General features: G+C 47.4%; 1 protein-coding gene across 1 annotated transcript in view; it reads right to left on the bottom strand.

Annotated features, from left to right (window-relative positions):
* Positions 1-23,050, bottom strand: part of KCNQ3 (potassium voltage-gated channel subfamily Q member 3) — a 312,495-nt gene that overhangs the window by 6,810 nt on the left and 282,635 nt on the right. Inside the window, exons 10-14 of the mRNA XM_030304291.1 lie at positions 8,367-8,569; positions 7,388-7,490; positions 5,001-5,132; positions 2,094-2,192; positions 326-410 (exon numbers count right to left, since the gene is read on the bottom strand). Of these exons, the coding sequence (XP_030160151.1) occupies positions 326-410; positions 2,094-2,192; positions 5,001-5,132; positions 7,388-7,490; positions 8,367-8,569 (622 nt within the window). The remainder of the gene's footprint in view (positions 1-325; positions 411-2,093; positions 2,193-5,000; positions 5,133-7,387; positions 7,491-8,366; positions 8,570-23,050) is intronic.

The following is a 23,050-nucleotide window of genomic DNA, read 5'->3' as shown; positions in this document are numbered from 1 at the left end:
ATATTTGCTGAGTGTCTATCGTACGTCGGCCACTCATCTACGTAATTCGCGTGTACCAACTCATTCAATCCTCATAGCAACCTTATGAGGTGTTAGAATCCCCATTTTACAGGTGAGGAAACTGAGGCTCAGCACAATCAATGAACTTGCATGTGACACCGAGCCAGTAAGTGCCAAATCACGGTTTAATTTCCACATCCTTCTTCTCAATGGTAGATACCCAGATACTCAACCATCGTATCTCCCGATGGAAGAAAAAAATGACATTTGAAAATAAATTTTATATGCTTTTTTTTTTTTTTGGTAAGGAAAAGGAAAGACCTACCTGTCTTTCAACTTTCACAAACTTCCCCATCATGCTTTGGTCTTCGATTTCTGATGTGGATGTTCTGGCTACGTACGGTTCGTTCCTAGGAAAGAGCCAACGAGTCTGTAAGATTGTTGTATCTGTCTTTGCTTTGCCAGGCTGTCTCAGCAGAGCGGACCATGGTCCCTGGAGCTATCGTTCCCATGCTCATGCTGATGCAGTCTGGAAGAGGCCCGCTCAACTCTGGAGGCACAGGTGAGTCAAGAAAGGCTAGCATTTTCCTGCCTGCAGCACTGGTGTCTTACTTTCTCTGCAGCAATTATCTGAAGCCAAATACGAAGCTGTCTTAGGAGGCTTTGGGTCAAAGTTAATATATCAGCTAACTGAGACTTGAGGGTTCAGTGCCTTTAAATTATAGTCCTTTCTTTGGCTTTTAGCGTTGGACTATGGCGGAGAGCTTCTACTCCAAGGGGTGTGGGGTAGGGTGAGTGGGGTGGGGCCGTTCACTCTCTGAAATCCTATACAGTGGGTATCAATATCTCCTCTGTTACGAATGCTGAATCTGGAGAACGATGCAAAAACGGATGCTGGCGGAGAAGGGGTTGAGATGTGCCTCGCATGGGCTCCATGCCGGTGTGGGTTACGATCTATGCAGAAGAGAATCTTCAGGGAGCCTGGCTGTTGCTCAAAACCATTGCATCAGGCACTTTGTAGGTAGCTGTTTTTCTCTCTCATAGGCTACTCACTCCTGCTACGTCCCTGGCCTGTCTCCGGCTGAGCGGTCTTAAATTAAAGCAGACATCAGAAACTCGGGGCCCACGTGCTAATTCTAGCCCACTAGTGTTTTCCTTGGCTCAAAAAGTTTTAAGACATTTCAGCCATTTCAAAAATAAGAAAGGTCACGTGACGTCTGGATAGTGGGCTCTTCCTGATAAATTAGACTATCTGGAAACAGAGGATATTGATTCCTGACATTAGCACAGCAGATCGGAGTGACAACGACCTCCTTTGGTGACGGCAAGTGCCCTCCAGGTCGTCAGGGCCCACACTCCCTTATTCTATCCCCAGGACTGAGGCTGAAGGTCAGATGCCTTCCATCATCACTCTTACGCTCTTGCTTCATTTCTAATAAGGAGCCTGGTTGTTATAAGGTGTGTGTGAGCTCTTAAGCCTGACTCCCTTCACTCATTTATGTTCCCTGCTTTGAAGCCCTCTGGGAGTAAAGAAGGTGTACATTCGGGCGTTGGCCTTCCGACGGGACTGCTCCCGGTTCCTCGGGACCTGTGCAAGGAACATTTCCAAACACTTTGTGTGGGACGAGCAGAACTTCCCTGCTGACGGACACGTTCTGCCCGCGATGATGTGGCGAGAGGCCGCACATCTGATTTCCTTCTCTGGGACTGGGATCGGTCAACACAGGGCCGACTATGTAGGCAAAGCCAAAGGCCGACCGGAGCAAGAACACCTCAACTCTGCCCACATGAACTATTCTTTCCATTCCGATAAACTCACAGGCCTCATATTATTTTATAACACAGACATTATTATGTTCATTTTCATTAACCGTGCAAGGGAGTGTCCCCCACGTGGTCTGGGAAGAGGGGCGGGCAGTCTTTTGTTACAGAAACCTCACAAATGGCCACAAGCCGGACAGAAGAGGCTTCAAGCTCTTTTCTTCACTTTCCTGAGGGGAATGGCCACCCCACCCAACCATGAAGGGAGCGAGCTGAGATTTGGGGATGGGGATGGGCCACGCCGCTGGTCAGTCCACGTCTCCGCGCCCCACCTGGGAGATTGCTGGGATGGGTAGGTGAATGCTGCCCCTCTCTGAGACTTCTTGTGTTTTGGGGTAGACGGAGGTCCAGGGGTGAAAATCATGTCTATTCTGGAAGAGACACACAAGGAGGGGATTACATTACAAAGAGCATTACAGGTAAAGATAGGAGACCAACTGCTTCTATTCTCTCTTTAGTCAGGCAAGGTTTGAAATATACAAGAGAAAGGAAAGGGGGGGTAGGGGAAGAGGGAGAAAGCGGGAGCAAAGGAGAGAGAGAATTTTTAATTTCCGTATATTATTACTATTATTATTATTATTATTTGGTCCAGTGATATGAGGGTATCTCCCCATCCCAGGGGAGACAGGCAGCTCAACCACAGAGAGAGGGTGAGGGTCACATCCTGTTAGCTCCTATAGGAAACATGTGCTACAAGCCTGCTTGGTCTTCCAAGTCTTTCATTCTTTCCTCAAACATCTGACTAGAGAGTTTTCTTGACAAACCCTAGGCTTCGTGTTCAGCCGTGCACATCTCTGCTGTCCTGCAGGCTTCCTGGCCATTGGAGGGACAGATTCACACCCGCCCTGCACCTCACTTCCATTTCTGCGTGAGGCACCGGCTCCCTATCCATTTCACTCTGAACACAAATGGAGACAAATGCCCCCACTGCCCTGTGGGACTGGGACGGGTGTGGGAGCGACCTCGAAGGCTCATCACAGGCCCAGGACCACAAAGGCCACGCCCTCCTCCGCTGACACCACCATGTACTCAATCGCCCTTCTTTTCTCTCTGGTCACATATCAGCATGGCTGGGGATATGCAGTTGGCTACCCAGGTGGTCAACCTCCAGCCATGACTCTTTGGAATACTTGTGCCTAATAAATACTGAAAGCAACAGCAGTGTGAAGGTCTACACTGCGTGCGTTAAGATGGGCCGATATTTCTGGGGCTCCTGGGTGGCTCAGTCGGTTAAGCGACCCACTTTGGCTCAGGTCATGATCCCATGGTCCTTGAGTTCGAGCCCTACACTGGGCTCTCTGCTGACATCTCAGAGCCTGTTTTGTATCCTCTGTTTCCCTCTCTCTTTACCCCTCCCATGCTCGCTCTCTCTCTCTCTCTCTCTCTCTCTCTCTCAAAAATAAATAAACATTAAAAGAAAATAAAAAGACGGGCCAGTATTTTGATCTGGTGTTGTCCTAGACGTCAGGCTCCCTCCATCTCTCAGGGAGCCATATTTGCAGAAATAGCAGCATGTTAGGCTCAGAACTCATTTGCAAATCTATTCGTGAAGCAGGAATTGAGCACTGACTGTGTGCCCGCCACTATGCTAGGAAGTGACGGTCGATGTCCCAGGTATGGATTAAGCAAGGTCACAGATAAGCGTTCCTCCAACCCAACATCATCGTTAACTTCCAACTCATTCAATCTGATGGTCCTGTTAATTCTGCAGGACACTACGGCAGAGAAACATTATTCAGATGAGAAACCCAAGGTCTCAGCAGGACTGGACTTGTGTCCACTGGAAATCTTACAAAGGCCAGGGAGCAAGCCTCCTACAGGGCTTTGGTTTCATGATGTCAGTTCTATGCCTTGACATCATATTGTCCTTCAGGTTTTTAAAACGGTTTTCACTAAATTCTATCCTGAAATTATTATTACACTATATTTTAACTAACTTGGATTTAAATAAAATTAAAAAATTAAAATAAAATAAAATAAACAACATACGTGAATATTGACTGAAGTTGTAAAAAATATTAACATATTATTGTTACTGTAACATCTACGTTAAGTAACATTAGGAAACACATACACACAAATAAAATGGTTTTCTTATTAAAAGAATATTTTTAAAATTCATTAAAGATTTGATAAATTTAAAAACTGGAAAAAAAATCACACATGGACTCTTTCTCTCGGTACAGCAACTGTAATCCTTCGGCGGAAGACGTAGTCCTTTTCTGTAGGTTCCCTATGGGGAGTACATGTATATATTTCTGAGTAAATGTATGTGCATGTGTTTTTGTAATCATATTGTATGTATATATTATTCGTGTCATAAGATCGATGCAGAGAATATATACCAACATAACCATTTGTATATACTTAAGCATATGTATATATGTCCGACTATTATTCGTAATCATATTGTGCATATATATATTCAAAGAGGACATACGTTTTTAATCTCGTCCTCTACATTTTCTAAATGTCATTTGATGCTTGCATAACTTTTTAATGAGAGCAGACACCATTTTTTTCTTAATCGGTACTTTTATATAATTGGGGAAGTGGAGTGTGGTGTGTCAGACAGAACAGGAGTTGTGTAGCCAGTTGGATCTCGTGTGACTTCCAGCTCTGCCACTGATTAATCTTGGGTAACTTCATTGCCCTTTGAGCTTTGGTTCTGTCATCAGTAAAAGGACACCCACAATGCAATACCTTTTGAGGTTACAAAGGATTAGGCACATAGGTGTAGGTGCTCAACAAAAATGGTGGCAATTATTATTTGGGCATTGATGTGTTTCCATATTTTCACTATTAGAAATAACACTCAAACATTTTCAATATAGTGAAAAATTTGTATTTAGAATTGGGCAAATTGATGTCATCTCAATCTTGTTGGCAACATCCAAAGTATAATAGTCAGGGGCTAGCCAGACATACGCCTTCTCCCCACCAGGACCGATTGGGGTGTTGACCTTGGCCAAGGTCAATGTCACAGAGCTTCTTCACGGCCTGTTTGGTGCTTGTCGGCCTTGACGTACACGGTGCTTGATGGATGTTTTTGTTCTTAAACTTTCTCCCCGGCATTCTGGATCATTTCTGAGGGCCTTTCACCCTAAGGTCTAGGCTCATCTGGCTTTGACTCCTTAGTGGTCAAGAGAGCATCATTCCTCCAGATGCCACTGTCTTACCTTGTCTGAAGGTACTTGATCCTGGAAAGCATGTCGAGATGTCCTGCAGAATACTGCTCGATCACATCCTTCACGTCGTAAGGCCTCAAAGTCTCCTTGAATTTTTTTTTATAGAGACGGAATTGTAGAATTCTGCAAGGTGAGGTAGAGACATTTGTGCCTCATGAGTAGAGACAGAAGGAAACTATAATTCAAGTCTAACAAACTCAGGGGCAGGGAGAGAAAAGAACCAAAGGGAAAATGACTTGATGGTGGGAAGTTCCAACTCATGGTCCCGGTTCCCTTCAAACCACCCAGAATGAGGCTGACTAGTGCCTCTGGTCTTCATGATTACCTCCCTTCAGTCATCTGAATAACAATAAAATCATAGTAACAATAAGAGGTAACATTTACTGGGCATGCACTATAGGGCAGACACTGAGCTAAGTATGTTACGAACCATCCGCTAATAGATCAACTCGTAGATGGTGCGGCTGTGGTCCAGAGAGCTCCAGCATCCTCCCAGGGCCATCTGGCTAATAATGTCAGAGCTGTTCTCAAACCGAGGTTTGTATGCTGACAAGTGTCATGCTCTTAATCACTGTGACACACTGCCTTCTATTTGAGGACAGCTGACAAATTTCGTCCTCAACAGCCTCTTTAATTATTTGGCTTGTGAGCGCCTAGAAAAGAGGAACTAGCTTCTGTTCTCAGGTTTTCTCAGTAAAGTGGGGCACCTGAAACTCATAGATGCCAAACCCTCATGTCTATAATCCTGGGAACCAATAAAGGCACCCCAGATGGCTAATGTTCCTTGAAAACCCCATCACGGGGTCAACCCCCACCGAGCACGGCGTCCGTTATCACCCCTAATTGTAGGCCGGGGCTGGGAAACACGGCCTACCCCAGGCCCCCGCTCCCCCTACTTGCGCAGATCTCTTTCCGCAGGGCCTTCAGAGTTCCTTGTTTGTTATAGTCCACGGCAGCCTCTCAACACTATTTTGGCGTATTGATTCTGCCATCCAGTTTACGTGCCGTCCTTTGCAACTGGGTGTCATTTGATAAGCCTGCCCTTTACACAGCTCGGTCAGCAGGGGGTGGCTCGAAGGCCAAATCTGCCCTACTGCCTGTGTTTGAAAGTAACGTTATGTTGGGACACAGCCACCTCCATTCACATATGTACGGTAAATGGCTGCATCTGTGTTACGAAGTCAGAGCTGAGTACTTGCAACAGGGTCAGACCTGTGACCCACAAAGTCTAAAATATTTACTATCTTCCTCTTTTTTTTTTAAAAAAATTAATGTTTATTTATTTTTGAGAGAGAGAGAGAGAGCGTCAGAGGGGCAGGGAGAGAGGGAGACACAGAATCCGAAGCAGGCTCCAAGCTCTGAGCCGTCAGCACAGAGCCCGACGCGGGGCTCGAACCCGCGAACCGTGAGATCATGACCTGAGCTGAAGTCGGACACTCAACTGACTGAGCCAGCCAGGCACCCCACTATCTTCCTCTTTACAGAAAAAGTTGGCCAATGCCTGAACTAAGGCATCGATAAAAATTCTAAAAAGAACAGAGTAGAAGCCAGACCGTGGACCATCCCAGCAGAGACCTCTCTCCTGGTTGACACAGATTCATTCACTGGTTTTCTTTGAATAAGATCATTCAACCAGTTATGAATCTAGGTAGCTGTGCTTTTGTCCAGCTGTATTTCTGTCACATTGCACATGGGGTGTCATGAGATGACAGGTCAACGGCTTTGCCGAGGTTCACATATTGTGACACTATTGTGCTTCCCTGATCTACTGGGCTAGGACTCTGGCTGAAAATATCCCAACTAATTCTTGGAGAATCCAACTTAGTTTCTAGAATTCACAGCCACCATTGTAGACTGTTTGTAAGCCCATATGCTGATCAAAGTTTTCCGTAAGTAAGCATTTTTTTTTTTAATTTTCTTCTGGAATTCTGAAGCAAAACAAAAACTGGCCAGGGTAGATTATAGTCTTGTCTGATACACACACACACACACACACACACACACACAAATCCTATAATTGACTATTTTGTTGAAAATATTAATGAAGACAGATAAGAAAAGCTATTTTGGGTAAGAAGCCTATAAAGGAAGAAAACTCCATGTCAACATGCCCTTCCCCCTCTCCTAGACCTGGCCAAAGCCAGACAAAAAGCATGACAATTAGAAATACCGTCAGGAGCCTGAGCAAGAGTTACCCAGGATGCCTTGCTGCTGTAGAGATCATTTTTCTTCCAGCAGCATCTCCCTTGGAGTACTGACATACTCTTGGACCGGATTCAGGAGTTACTCAAGTTCCCACACACCTTCCCAAAGCCAGTATCCTGTGGGAATTGACCTGGGGCCTGGGGAGGCCCACTGTGGGGAGGAAGGGGCCTCACCTGACGGCTCGGATGGCGGCCTTCAGGGTGGGGATCATCTCTTCGATGAGGAAGTCATTCCCGTAGGCCCTGTCTTCTGCCATGGGATCACCTGTCCCAGCATCTGGGAGGGAGACACACATATCAACCAGCAGGCCACGGTGCTTAGAAAGGCTTGGGGACCCCATTCAGTCAGAGCCTTCTAAGCTCAACCGCCAGAGTCCTTGCCCCCACTTTGTGAAACCACGTGGTGTTCTCCAGTTGTGATGCCATTCAGGCCTTCGTGGCATCTCCTATGCTCCAGACAGGAGTCAGAGATGCCCGCGTTCAGGACTGTTGACTGGGGAGAAGGCCAGGAAGGCGGTGACGTGAGTTCTGTGGCCCTGAGTGACTTCTCAGAAGCAGTAGAGGGCATCCTCATGGGGGTTACGATCAGACACACCTGAGTTCAGATTCAGTCGCTACCCTTGAGACCTTGTGGGGTCACTTTCTGAGCACTGCTTATCCTCCCTTGTCATAAGCACAAGGGACACACCGAGGTATTGTTCCCACTGCCGCCTACTGGGCTCGTTTCTATTACCTCTTCCCACCCCTTGGGGTGCTGAGGCCCCTGGGTCTCCAGATCACTCTGCACCTGGCCCCCTATGTCCTTCAAATTGACCTCCATGGCAATGCACCTCAATGTGGCTACGCTTTGGAACTATGGCAGTAAGCCCCAAGGCTCCCTGGAGGGGTCTGTGCAGACGAATGTGGGGATCCTGGCACAGGGAATAGCTACCTTGGGACTCCCCTGCTCCCTGAAGTGTGGGGATGTATTACAGGCGCCCCCAGCCCAGCGGACATGAATGGGATAAAGCAAGAAGTTGGTTCAGGAAGGGTGGAGAAGGGCTACTCTGCAGACTGGACAGTATTCAACCGGGGAGGGAGGGAGGTGAGGAAGGGGCGGGCATGGCAAAGGGAGAAGTGGAGGAGACAGAGTGAGGGAGAAGACAGGCCTCACCTTCAGAGCTCTGCCAGAAAGCGTAGGCTTTCATGCGGAAGGCGGTGCGGAAGCGTTCTTTATTGTTTAAGCCAACAGGCTTTGGTTCTTTAGGAGGACTTTCTTCTATGGCATCTACATTCAGAGGGGTAAATAGCTTTCCTTTAGTATTGCTACCACGAGGATTAGAAAGGCGAACCCGATCCAAGAGACCCAGCTTTTGGCTACAAAATAAGCAAAAGTGAACAATTTTCCTCCTTGAGTGCAGGCTTTCGTAATCACCCGGCCCTCTCCATAAAGACTCACACATTGACCTCCACGTGTGATGGGGGAGGCGTGCCCTCAGGGCTCGATCTGCCTTAGCAGCTCGGGGTGGCACAGGGCTTGGCAATTTATAAGCCATGACACCCTGGGCACGTTTCTTAACCTCTCTGCACTTCCCTTTCCTCCTATGCTTAGGTGGAGCTCAAATGACACACGGGACATCAAGTGCCTGGCTCCCAGCAGCGGGTACCCGAGCTTCATGCCTTCCCCTGTCCCGTCATCTCTGCCGCCATAACTTCCTCCACTCCATGGTGCCCAGGTAGCAACTTTCACAGAAAAAGCCTTTCAAATGTTCCTCGAACAGTATAAACGACACGAATTACAGGAAGCAGGCACCCTAACCCGGTGGCCACAGACGCCCCCCCAAGGATGGGACTTGGGAGGCGAAGCGGTCCCTAAGCTTGGATGGGGGAAAACACCGCATCTTTACTCACTGAAATCAGCATATCTTTCAATTACGAATGTAGGCGATAAACCCCAGTACTATCCTCAGCGCCCCGGTCTCAACCTGTGTCTTCCACAACAGAAATCACAGAGCATTTGCTATCCGGTTCTCTCCGGGGACTGCTGTGCTCATAGTGTTTCAGAATTATGTCGGTATTCAAGCGGCCCCAGGTCTCATCATTAAATCCATCACCGAGAAACACAGACACGACTGCATCTCGGATGTGCACGTATTTTGACAGTTGTCAGTATAATCAGCGTCTTTTGTAACCGTATGCATTTCATTTATGAATTCAAGATGGGTATTCTGAGACGGGGTCCCTGGACTTCCTCATACTGCCCAAAGTGTTCTTGGTTCCAACCGACCAAGCAAATGATTAATAAGTCCAACATAAAAAGCCCTTGTGCAAAAGCCAGCAGTGCCTTGACTTGCGTCCAACTTCGCCCCTTGCCATCCAGGTGACCTTGGGCAAACCCGTGCCCTTTGTGAGCCTCAGTTACCTCATCTTTATTATTTTTTTAAGTGTATTTATTTATTTTGAGAGAGAGAACATGCACACAAGCTGGGGAGGGGCAGAGAGAGAAAGGGAGAGACAGAGAGAGAATCCCTTGCAGGATTCTGTGCTGTCAGCACGGAGCCAGACGCGGGGCTTGAACTCACGAACCCTGAGATCATGACCTGAGTTGAAACCAAGAGTCAGACGCTTAACCGACTGAGCCTCCCAGGTGCCCCAGTTACCTCATCTTTAAAATGGGGACGACCACTCCCTGCTTCCCCTGGTTGCTATGAGACGATGTTTGTCAAGGATGTGGCACAGAGCTTGGCACGCAGTAGGTGACCTGTAAGTATTAATTTCTTCACTCTATTTCTCTACCTCCACCCCTCACCTAGCGGGCATGAGGACAAAGGCCTTCTTTGCGAGATACCTACCAGAGAAAAGCCATCCTACAAGTTTTCGCACATCAATACACTCCACACAGTGGCTTCCCCTCATTACCCTACACAGGGCTTGGCACACAGTAGGTGTACTGCGTACTTGTGGCATACATGGTGAGTGAGTGAATATGGTTTTTTGAAGAAGGCTCTGCATTGGCCTGAGCTGATTTAGTATTTCTAAGGAGTCGGGTTATGACAGCCCCGTGCTTCCTGCCAGGAGCTGCTGGTGTCTCTGTGGCTTGATGCAGTGGGAGAGGTCAAGGGCATGGGGGCCGCAGAGGAGGGCGGGACACTCCCCCTGCCCAGCAGGTGCCCCGCACTCTCCGGGCACCAGGTCCTCAATGGTAAGCGGGCCTAACAACACCTGCTGCGTAGAGGCCTGGGGAGCATTACACGTGGTAACATCCGTAATGCTTCCTGCCTCCAGCCTGGCGTAGAGAAGGCACGAGGGTGCGTTTGGTTAACAAACACACGGATGAGCATACGGATGGGCGGTATGGCCCCCTCTGGATGGTTCTATCTCACCCAGCGTTGTTACCTTAATAGTCTGACTGGGGTAGATTCAGGGGAACTCTAGGACACAGATGGCTTTATCCTCCCTGAGTCAAAGACAAAATTTTCGGAGTGGCTCTCCAGACCGGTTCTAGATGAATGACTGATAGGACAGGGCCTGTGGGCTAAAAATACCGGACGAGGCAGAAAGTTGGCTGAACAGACAGAAGGCTTTCCAACCCAGGAGCTCAGGAAAAGGGGGACGTCAGGACAGTCTCTTCTCATGTCTGCTTCTCCTTGTCTGCTGCCTACTGACCGTGTCTCACTATCCCGCCAAGCAGATCCGTCCTCCCATCTGCACCGAGCCTCCTGCCCGGCCCTGAGTCCCCACAGCATGCCTAGGTGCGCCCACCTCCTCCAGCTGCTATGAGCCCTGCCTCCTGGGAGCCCCTCGTTGCCGGCTACTTTTAGAATGGCCTGAGCATCACCCGTCTTCCCTTGGAAATCAGGTACTCCCCACGTGGTCCAACGACACACTGCAGTGTGTCTAACGCTGTGTCTAACACACCGTGTGCAGACCATGTGTTTCCATGTCGCCCCCCCCCCCCCAGCCCCCGGAACATGTAGTCCCCGTAAAGCAAAGACCCGGCCTGGTCATCTTTGAGCCCACGCCCTGCCCTTCCTGTTCAGGGTAGCCGTGAAAATCACGGTCTTTGGGACCATTCCAGTCCGCGTGGAAAGGTCCTGAAACACGTGACCTGAGACACACAAGTCATGGTCTCGGGCCCCAGCAGCTCCCACGCACAGTGACGATGGCCCTCGTTGCGAGGGGCTGCGTGAGGGTTACGTGAGGGGCTGCATGGAAAGTGCTTAGCCGACTTCTGGAATGAGGATTGGAGAAGCCTTCAGCAAATGCTGGCTGTCACCATTATCGTGGTAAATAATTCTCTTCCCTCAGAAGCCATAGAAGGCTAAAGGATGGATAAAATTTCCTGAGCCACAAAATAATCGTGTGTGTGTGTGTGTGTGTGTGTGTGTGTGTGTTTAATGAACTGAGATAAGTTCTCGGGGTTTATATATTATTTTACAGTGCTTCCTAATGCCAGTCTCACACACTCGTCATTATCACTGAATTTGACCTCTGCAGGAGATAAGTATATGAGGAGCTTAATTCCAGATCGGCTAAGCAAGTCAAAAGTAATGGCAGCCAGGGGGTCCTGGCTCGAAATCTCAGCAGAAACGCCTGAGTGTTAGAAAGTTAATGAGAGGACCCTCTTGGTTCTATCTGTGTAGGCATTTAGGATTTGCCCGTTTGACGTTTCAATGCTTCATTGTAACCTCTCACAGTCTGAGTTGCTTTGGCGATGTTTACTTCACGCCATGGCCACAGAGGACGGTTTACGAGAGAGAGATTCCCACAGCGTTCGGAACCCAGAGGCATCAGGCACAATTCAGGAACCTCAGCTCTGATTTGCTCCCAGCCATCACACCCAAGAGGCTTACGGAATTCTGCCTCCAGCAAAGTGGGTGATCAGCTTACTTCTTAATTGCGTTGCCTGGAATCCGAGACCCCAAAGGATAATCAGATGCAAGGCAAAGTCCGCTGCTGAAACTCAAACCCATCTCTGCCCTTCTCCGTATGGATTTCTAGCACATAATTCAGGCCTTGTGCTTGGAGGGTCCTAGAGGTCTTGCAAGAAAAGCCTCCCTTGGGACTGCCATCAGGTTTTCTTGGATAGCTGGGGCCCCTGATTTATCAAGTGCAGACAATTTTTAAATATGAATTGTAAAACTGGAAATGGATGTACCGGGGACAGGAAAGTAAAATCAGAAATTAAACTCTGCCCTGGCAGCAGCCATTGCCCTGGGCTCCTGCCTCAGGTTACCCCAGCCAGGTTAAACACCACCCAGTTCCTCGACACTCCCGCTTCCTGCTTCCTGGCCTTTGCCCATGCCATGGCCTGTACCCAGGAAAACCTTCATCCCTTCTTTTATCTAAATGGTAAAAGAAAAGTCAGATTTTTCCTCTAAACTTGACCCAAACATCAGCCCCAAGGCTGGCTTGCCCTCTTGGTCCAAATACCTATCCATTCACCCACCCTCCCTCCCTCCCTCCCTTCCTTCCTTGTTTAAAGTTTATTTACTTATTTTGAGAGAGAACACACAAGCTAGGGAGGAGCAGAGAGAGAGAGAATCCCAAGCAGATTCTACACTGCCAGCACATAGCCTGATGTGGGGCTTGAACCCACAAACTACGAGATCATGACCTGAGCCAAAATCAAGAGTCAGGCGCTGAAATGACTGAACCACCCAAGCGCCGCCGCCCCCCCCCCCCTTCACTATAGCTTTTTATGGGCTTTTCTCAACCGTGGCACTTGGCCACCATAGTGAAATCTTTGACTTACTAGGGACTCTCTCCCCAAAGCAGTGGTTCTCAACCAGGGACAATTTTGCCCCCCAGTGGACATCTGGCAATATCTGGAGTCATGTTTGATTGACATAACTTGGGGAATGCTCTTGGCTTCAGGCGAGTTAAGGCCAGAGAAGCTGCTAGACATCCTACACACACACAGGGAAGCCCCTGATGATGAAGAATTATCCCACCCAAAATGCCCACATTATTGACACTGAGAAACTAAAAGGTAAGCTATTTGTCTGCAACCCACAGTTTGGTCAATTATCCAGCATCTAACATGGAACCTTGCATATTGTAAGCACTGAAAGCATTATCATGATATCGAACGAATGAAGGAATACAACATTTGATCTTCTGTTAATCAAATGCATCCAATCTCAGCTGAGAGAGGGAGTACTGTGTGGTGGAAAGAGTGGACTTTGGAGTAAGAGACCTGTGTTCAAACCTTTGCTTTGTAGTTAATATTTCAACTTTGGTCAAGTCGTTAGCTCTTACTGGTTTACTTTTTCTATCTGTCAAATAGAGCTAATGTTATTTATTTATTCAATGAGAATGCAGTCTACACCTGTAAGTGCTAGGCTCTTGGTAACTTGCTGAGAATACAGTGGTAACTGAAACAGACATAGTTTCCGGCCTCCAGTGAGCTTATGATGAGGTCAGGAAAACACACAATAAGCAAATGATGCATATGTTGCTAGAAATCTGACCAGGAAACAGAGTGCAGTAATGGAGTGTAACAGGAAGTCAGCTTAGGTGGAGTGGTCAGAGAAGGCCTTTTGGGTGGATGGGAAGACCAGTTAAGTAGCTGGTCCCTGGAGTTTGGGATTAAAATGATGGTAGCCCGGATGGTGAAGCTGAGACCTGATGGGTGAGAAGAGGCCAGGCCTCAAAGAAAAGGGGTGAGCACTCCCTGGGCAGAAGAATCACACACAGGTGCAAGGGGCATGAGCACTGAGATTGTGTAGCAGAAGGGAGGCACATGATCAGAACATCGTGAGTGAGGCACAGAGCGGCATGAGGTCAGAGGCCAGATAGGCAGGGATTCTAGAAGTAGGATTCAGAATTAAGGATGGAAAATAGAAATTTCTTTTTGATTTTAAGGGCACTTGGAGGCCATCAAGAGTTTTGAGGAGAGTATATCGGCTCTGCATTTTTTCAAATGTTTATTCTATTTATCTTTGAGGTGTGTGTGGGGGGGGGTCACATGCATATGAGCAGTGGAGGGGGACAGAGAATCCCAAGCAGACTCTGTGCTATTAGACGTGGGGCTCAAACTCACAAACTGTGAGATCATGACCTGAGCCTAAACTAAGAGTCGGATGCTTAACCGATCGACCCACCCAGGTGCCCCTCAGTTTTGCATTTAAAAAAGAACACCCATGTTCACAGCAGTGCTATTCACAATAGCCAGAGGTAGAAACAACCCAAAAGTCCATCAAGGAATGAAGAGATAAACAAAATGTGGTATATCCACATAATGGAATATTATTCAGTCTTGAAAAGGAAGGAAATTTGGACACATGCTGCAATTCATCTTGAAAATATTATGTAAAGTGAAATAAGCAAGTGACAAAAAGATAAACAGTATATGATCCCGCTTGTTGACTCTAGAGGAGTCAAAGTCACAGAGACAGAAAGTAGAATGGTGGTGGCCAGGGGCCGGGAGGAGCGGAAAATGTCCCTCCTCATGTCACCTTCGTTGGGCATGTGTGTCCTGGAAAAGCTAATACAATTTCAATTAAAACAAAAAAACAAGAGAAAAACAAAAGTTGGGTTTGGGATGTGTTAGGAAGGAAGGCATCCTGTCAAGCAAACACTTACAGACCTTGCCTTTCTTATCTGAAGTACAACCCCTAAAATGGTTTCTGGGACACAGAAACGTCTTAACAAATAGTCACTGAAAAAGAGGATGGAGTCTACGGCCATACCACCCTGAACGTGCCCGATCTCGTCTGATCTCGGAAGCTAAGCAGGGTTGGGCCTGGTTAGTACTTGGATGGAAGGGAGAAAAAGAGGATGGATGGGGATGCCTGGGTGGCTCAGCTGATTGAGTGTCTGACTCTTGATTTCAGCTCAGGTCACGATCTCATCATGGGGCAGAGACCCGAGTCAGGCTCTGTGCTGACAGCAGGAAGCCTGCTAGGGATTCTCTCTCTGCCCCTCTTCTGCACTCTCTCTGTCTCTCAAAAGAAATAAAGAAATAAACGTTAAAAAAAGAGGATAGATGGATGGGTGATGAATGAATGGATGGTGAACAAACCAGGAGTACAGAGTCACTGCAGCTAAGAGAAGAGTCTTCTGGAAGAAGCGGTCAATCAGTCTCGTGTGATTTGTTGTGAAAGCCCCATGAGCACAGACTGAGTGACCAGCACAGAGCAGCCCATCCCACCTACAGGGGTTAAAGCCCTAATTTTTCTCCTTCTCTCCTTCATTCTTTCACCTTCCATCTCTCCAGATGGAAAGGGTGGGGCCTTACACAAGCTATGCAGCCTGCTTTCAGAAGGCTCCTTTAGCACCATGGTCTGTCCCAAGAAAGACAGAGAAGACAAAGAGGTAAAAAAACAAAAACAAACAAAAAACACCTGTCACCATCCATGGGCCAAACCTTTGAGGCTTTGGTGTCCTATTTTTTTCTCTCTGAGAAAAGACCATGGATGAACGTTGCTATCTCGACTTTGTTTCTTTTTAACGAAATAGTAGATCTTACGTAGGGATTAGACAACGATCAAGGTGGAGTGGCATTAGGGGCTGGGGCGTGACATGGCCTCCATTGCATCAACACTGAGAAAGACAATGGCAATCTCTCTAGGCTCTCACACCATTCATAGTAGAGCTGGGACAACCAAGTAACTCATATACTTTGTGACTAGCTACAAAGTAAGTTTCCCTGTAGAGAAATGAAGACTCACTTATTTATGCCTTTTGTGAATTTTCCTTGGGACACCTGCATGCCCGTCTTCTTTACAGAGTTGGCATTCCTGGGGATTTCTCATATAGAAATAGATGGCCTGTGGAAAGATCATAGGCCTAGGGACCCAATGCTTGTTAGCCTGAAGGATGAAAGCATGAAGGATGGAAGGGACAAAATTAAGGTCTTAATCCCTCTCCTAGCCTGGTGAAAAGCCACTAGCCCTTGACAGATGAAAGCAAAGTGCCTCTGTGGATCCTTTCCTGATCTCCTGCTATAGGGAGAACTCCGAGCTCTCTTCCTTTGTTGTTCTCTCTATCCTTGTGTCTGTAACATTCCCATAGCAGCACCCTCAACACTACACTGCTCCTCTTTGGTTGAAACCTCTGCCTCCCCACTAGACAATGAGTTCCAATTTTCTGGGAATCTTCAGGGCCTAACATGAAGCAGGGCTGTTAAAGAACCGAAGGGAGGAAGGAAGGACAGAGGGTAAGAGGGAGGAGAGAAGTATTGCAGGGCTAGGATTCAAACCTATGTTGATGTGCCTCCTATACCAGACCTGAACAATGTGGAAAAGAATGTAGACAAAGAAACCTAGAAGTGCGGATGCCAATCAGGAAAATAATAGTGATAATAATAAAAGCAAACCCTATGTAGTACTCATCATGGGTAAGACTCTCTTCCAAGCATTGAATTCTCACAATAGTGCTAGGAGGTAGGTACTCTCACCATAACTATTATATAGATGGGGAAACTGAGGCAGAGAGGTTTGGCAATGTGTCCAAGATAATGTACTCAAGATTCTTAAAAATGACCCATAACTCACAGTGTCTGTCACACCAAAATAACATGGGTCCAATTCTGCTGCCATGGCCACAAACTCATAGCATACAGGACCTGAAGTGGCTTAGGGATCCCCTATTCCAACCTCTTCCTTCTAGTGATGAGGCAGCCTAGGCCAGGTGACTGGGGGCTTCTGTCTAGGTTGAGAAAGAATGGGGACAGATAAAGCAGGGAGGAGGAGGCAAGATCGTGACCGGGTTGGCTGTTGGGCTATAGCAACAGCTTCACGACTTGGAAATAACCCTGGTGTGTTCGTCTAGTTCTCTCTCATCTGGAGAGGTTTGCAAAGTTAGCTGGGCCAATGGCCTACTTGGAGTCCTCTGATCCAGTGAATCTGGGAAAATCTATGAGCACGATTCCGGGACATTTACAGCTGGTACTCGGAGGACACACAGACTCACACACTGATGTGAGGTCTCTCTGTCGCTCTTCTAAAAGAATTGCTTTCTCCATGTATCCAAATCTCATGTATGAGTAACATGCCAATTGGCCAGCACTCATCTCTAGTGAGCATTTGCTATGTACTGGGCCACAGGTACCATTCCAACCAGCCCATGAGGCTGTTCCTATTATTATCCCCACTTCACAGATAAGGACATGAGGACATGAGAGGCTGCTTGAGTTGCTCAAGATCACACAGCTAGTAAGTAGGGCAGCCAGGCATTGAGGTCTGATGGTCTAATTCTGGAGTCTGTTCCCAGCTCCTGTTGCTATGACTACCTCCTAATTCCACCAACTGATTATTTTTAGTCCCTGGTTAAAGAGGAGAGGACCACAGATCAGGAGGGAGCCAGGTAGACATAGGATCCAATTCTATTTGTGCGATTTGGGCTGGGATTTGTGTAAGTTGTTTCACCTTGCTGAGGCTTTGTGTCTTCATCTGTGTAGGGGATATTGGACTCTAACTCTCATAAATGTCCCTCTCAAAATCATGCGTCCTGGATCTGCTCAGCTTCCTACCTTGTATGCAAGCAAATTGTGCTTGCCTTTGGCAAGTATGAAAGGCTGAAGTGTGTTCCCCAAAAGATATGCCCAAGCCCTGACCTGATAGCTATAATGTGACCTTATTTGGAAACAGTCTTTTTGGATGTAATCAAGTTGAGACGTATTCATACTGGAGTAGGGTGAGCTCTTAATCCAACAATTTGTGTCTTTATAAGAGAAAGGAATGGGAGGTTTGGGTACAGAGAGACACAGATGCACACAGAGAGAAGAAGGCCACGTGGAAATGGAGGCAGAAAATGGGAGTGTTGGGTCCGCAAGGGTAAGGAAGGCCAAGGATTACTAGCAACCACGAGAAGCTAGGAAGAGGCAAGGAAAGGTTCTTCCCCCACAGCCACTGGAGGAATATGGCTCTTGATTCCTTGATTTCTTGACATCTTGATTTTGGACGTCCAGGCTCCAGAACAGTGAGAGGATAAATTTCTATTGATTTAAGTCGCCCAGTTTGTGGTCATTTGTTATGGAATCCTCAGGAAAAGGCAGCAAAAACGAGGGCACAGTGGGTGCATGAGGACTGTTTTTAGTCTGATAACCAAGCCAGAGAGCTGCAACACATTTTTGTGTGCTACAGAATGATGCGCTCATAGGTAGACAGGGGCTACAATGAAGGGTAGGGAGGACCATCTTTTTTGCATACTTTAGCAGAGCCATAAATATGGAATTTCGACACAATTAGAAGAATTGAGAAGAAATCTCTGGTCCTCTACCAGCTTTTTCCCATGGAAGGAGGTGAATTATCTGATTATGGGGTATGTGAAATAACCATTGACTGACTCATCTTCTTGATTGGGTGAGCTTCTGTATTGAAGGTCAGTTCTGTATTCAAGGTCATACGTGGTCTCTCTCTGGTTGTCAGTGCTCCGTGGGGTCAGACAAGCAATGGCCCCAGGTGTCTGGCTGTGAGAGTGTCTGTTCTGTGTGGCTGGTCCTAAGGTCAAACGTAGTGGGAAGTGTTGGGACATTCACTCTTGCTCCCAGAGCCAATCCTGCTTTGCCCAGCAAATGTGGCCTATATTTTGATCTGTTTTGGATTCCTATTTCCCAATTAGCTCATAATTCAGAGACACTCCCCCATATTCCAAAAAGAAAACTGAGACTAAGCCCTCAGGGCATGTTGGGGATCACTCTGGGGTTAAACGAAATTGGTCCAAATCTTACTCTGCAGCCTGGGACCAGTGTTTCAGGGACTGCACAGCGGGACAAAATATTAATAGCTATGGAATTGTGTCCAAGACTCTTATTTTGCTCTCGGTAACAATTTTCCCATCAGTAAAATTAGGGGATTGGATTCACTGATCTCTAAATTCCTGCATACCTTTAACAGCCTTCGATTCTAGGGCGTGGAAAGAGATTTATTGCCCACATCATCTGTCACCCTGTGAGATCAATTTCATGGGGCCAACGTCACAGGGAGAAAGTAACGTGTGAAATATACCTCCTCTCATGGCAGGAACTCCAGCCACAGAGAGCCAAGGAAGAGTAGAAGAAAACAAAACAAGCCAAAGGGGACACCCGCGGTGACTGAGTACAGTTACCTAACTGTTCCCAATGACTTGAAACTACCAGCCGAGTGGCTGGGTCCACACATCACGGAGCCAGATGAACCAGATCCAGTTTTGTTCCTGCTACCGTCTAGCTGCAGGACCGTGTGCAAATCACTCGCCTCTCTGAACCTCAGGTTTCTCATCCATAAAAAAAGAGATTCAAAATAGTTATCTTCCCTATCAGGGCAGCTATGAGGGCTAGATGTGCTGAGAACTTAACCTGGCAAGCCGTAAGCCTTCTTCATAAATTCTTGTGATTGTATTTAAATTCTCTGACTCAAAGGATGATCCTCTACTAAATGTGAGAGCTCTGCAATGGGAAGGATATAACAAGATAGGAGATAAAGAAGATGGCTCGGATGAACATCCTCCCTCTCCAAAGATGGCTACAGAAGAGCCGAGTCCCGGACGCTGCTGTTCAGATTGAATTGTTTGAAAATACAAAGTAAACAGTATGGCTCAAGCAAGCAGTTGCTGTCAACACAGTTACCTGTTTTGAAAATTCACAAAAACACGATTTTCTATGAGACAAATGCCTCTAATTATCGGCTCTGCTGCATGTCTACTGAAGAGTTGCAATTGATGTTTAAAGTGACGTTCCTACCATAAACTACCAGTCTTTTCTGGAATCATCCATAGAATAAATGAGCCTCAGTATGGTCTTTTGTTGATGTTCTTTAATGCAGTATTATTTTTAGGCACTTGAAAATTTTCAGGTGGAATTTATGCCTGTCATGGGCAGCTTCGTATTTGTCTGCTTTGTGTTTCGTCCCCGATACGCTGGGGAAAAGGACACTGTTGGGGCGCCTGGGTGGCACAGTCGGTTAAGCGTCCGACTTCAGCCAGGTCACGATCTCGCGGTCCGTGAGTTCGAGCCCCGCGTCGGGCTCTGGGCTGATGGCTCAGAGCCTGGAGCCTGTTTCCGGTTCTGTGTCTCCCTCTCTCTATGCCCCTCCCCCATTCGTGCTCTGTCTCTCTCTGTCCCAAAAATAAATAAACGTTGAAAAAAAAAAATTAAAAAAAAAAAAAAAAAAAAAAAAAAAGACACTGTTCTGCTGGGGTACTGATTCCTGCCAACTTCAAGCAAGTGACTCTACTGTGAGCTGTCAATCATAGCATCTTGAACCCACACTAACAGGTGGATACAGGACCCAGAGTTTGGCCAGCAGTAGCCTCTTTCTCTCTGGGTCATACAGATTGTCCGAGGCATGAGTATGTGACCCACACTGGGTCAATCTAAGTGCTTCCCTGGGGTTTCTCAAACTGGAGTTGAGTGAAGGACAGATACAGAAGGAGGGAAAAATAGGTGGTCATGGGGCTGCTTGCATCTGTATCGTCATAAGTATGCAGAAGGGCAGCAAGAGAGTGAGACCAGAAAGTAGAAGTGGGGATGAGAGAGGAAAAGAGAAATTCCAGAAGACTTCCATTCCTTGTTTCCTGGGGATCTCACCCTCTTCGTTGGGTGACTATGTGAGCCATTACATTTCCCTCTTAGTCCAAGGTAGTTTCGACTGTGTCTATGACATTTGTAGAATAAGAGTTTGACCATCCATCCATCCATCCACCCATTCACCCATCCACTTTTTTTCAGTACGTTAATATCTCTTGAAAGCTAACCATGTCTCAGGCTGTGTTCCAGGCATTGTTTTAGGTGCCAGAGATAATGCAGGGAACAAAACAGAGCCCAACCCCTTGGAGGCATTTTATCTAGTACAGAAGGCAAACGAGAAACAAATACATAGTATATTAGATAGTCATCAATGCTAACAACGATAATGAAGTAGGATTAAGGGCATAGAGACTGATGGGGTGTGGGTAGAGGGTCAAAGAGGGGCTCTCTCAGGAGGTGACATTAGACAGAGTCCCAACTGAAGTGAAGGACTGAGCTATATGAAAAGATGAGATAGGAGATCCTGGCCAAGAGGGAACAAATGCCAAGTTCATGTGTCTGTGAGACTCACTGAGCTCACGCTCTACCCCTGGGTACAAGGAGGGCATGGCAATCCAATGTGCCGCAGTGGGCCGCAGACTGATACAATCTGGTCCAGTCACACAGACCCACCCTCCAAATCCCCACCTTGGCTACTTCTATGCTTGGCTAAGGTGCTAGTTAACTAAATGCCTGAGCTCAGTCTCTACACAAGTAAAATGATGGTACAAAACTCCCTTCATTAAGTCATTTATTTATTCATTCAGCAAATATTTGGGGGGGGGGTAACCCCCTATACTTCAGGCTCCGTGTTAGCTCATGGCCTAGAGAGGACGAGAGATCAAGTTTTGACTAAATACAGAACAAAAGCTTTCATAGGGAAATTCTGAGTCCTACCTGGGGCACCATGAGTGGTACAAAGGGGTGAGGGTGTGTGTGTGTGTCAGCTGCCTCTATTTTTATAAGAATTAATTAAGACAACCTAGGAAAAGTGCTCAGCTCCTCATAAGCCCACAATAGAAGCTGGTTCTCTTCCTTCTGATTAGCCTCAGAATCACAGATCCTGAGAAGCATAAAATGATCCAAGCCAACCTCCCAGCCATTGTAGGAAGTCAGTGGGACCAAGGTTCCTCAAACAAGTCTGCATGAATCAAAGCAGTCAACATGGCCCCGTCCTCAGGACTAGAGAAGCTCATCTCTGTGTCGACCCTCTGAGGTGTGTCGGGCGGGGGGCAGGCTTAGTGAGCAACCATGGGCTTGAGCTCTTTCCATTAAGTTGACGAACTTCCTTTTTCTTACCCCAATGCAGAACCGAGATATGTTAAGTCACAGAGAACAGAGCACTTACATCAGCCCAACAAATAAACAGAAGTGTGGACCACCCATGCTTGGTGGGGACAAGGAGATGAACTCCAATCTGGTTTTGGCTATTTAAAAAGCAATGAGTAAGACTGAAACACCAGTTAGCTGGAAACTTGTTGAAGACGCTAACACAGAGGTGGAAAATGGCCATCAGCGAGCAAACGTCGCATGCACGTGTCCACTGCTGACCACTCTCTCACCCTGCTCCCTGCCCTCTGGGGTCAGGGAATCGATGTCTCCGTCGACAGTTCACCCGTAACATCCTCTAGGTCTCATGCCCGGCCTCCCGGCTGTAATCACACCTGGTAGTTCACCTGTCAATCTGTCAGCCAACCCGTTTGCTGTGCAAACCCAAAATATTTGTGCCTGAGCCTGGACGAGGGGGACCGCGTGGCTTATGTAACTGACCTCATTCTTCTTCCCCGGGGAGGATGAGCCAGCCAACACCTGGGAACTCTCACCCTGAGAAATCGTGAAACACGTTTTCCTTCTGCATCCCTAACGGAGCTCTGGAGAGGTGCATGAACAGCTTGCTGAGACTCCAGACAGCCCCTTTCTGAGGACCGGGGCGGCATCCCTAGCGAAGCCTCAGAAGGCATCCACCCAGGCTCTCATGAAGCCGGAAGTGCATAATCCAATGCAATTTGGCTGAATCTTGTTCGGTCTGTATAGAAAAGGCTCTCAGGTGATGTGGCAATTCACTTAGAGCGTCAATGCCTGCATGATGCAGGATGCAAAACCCTGTTGGTCACGAGAGAAGGAGAGGACAAGTACCCCTCTGGCAGTCTTGAGACCCGCAATTTGGGGTGAGTCTGCCCTCTTCTACGAAGGGCGCCTCGGCTTCTACACATGTATCTGGGAGAAGATATCGGAGGTCTTCCCGCCTGCCTCCGTGACCTGCCGCAGCTGCTCTAGCAAATGTCCCCTGACGTGGTCATTGTCATTCATTCCTGCCCTCCTCTACCATCTCCCCCAACGTCCCTACAGTCCAAACCAGGTCCAGG

This window comes from Lynx canadensis, chromosome F2 (assembly GCF_007474595.2).
Source record: "Lynx canadensis isolate LIC74 chromosome F2, mLynCan4.pri.v2, whole genome shotgun sequence".
Lineage (NCBI taxonomy): Eukaryota > Metazoa > Chordata > Mammalia > Carnivora > Felidae > Lynx > Lynx canadensis.
The sequence above is the reverse complement of the archived record's forward strand: the minus strand, read 5'-3'. Positions and strand labels throughout refer to the sequence as shown.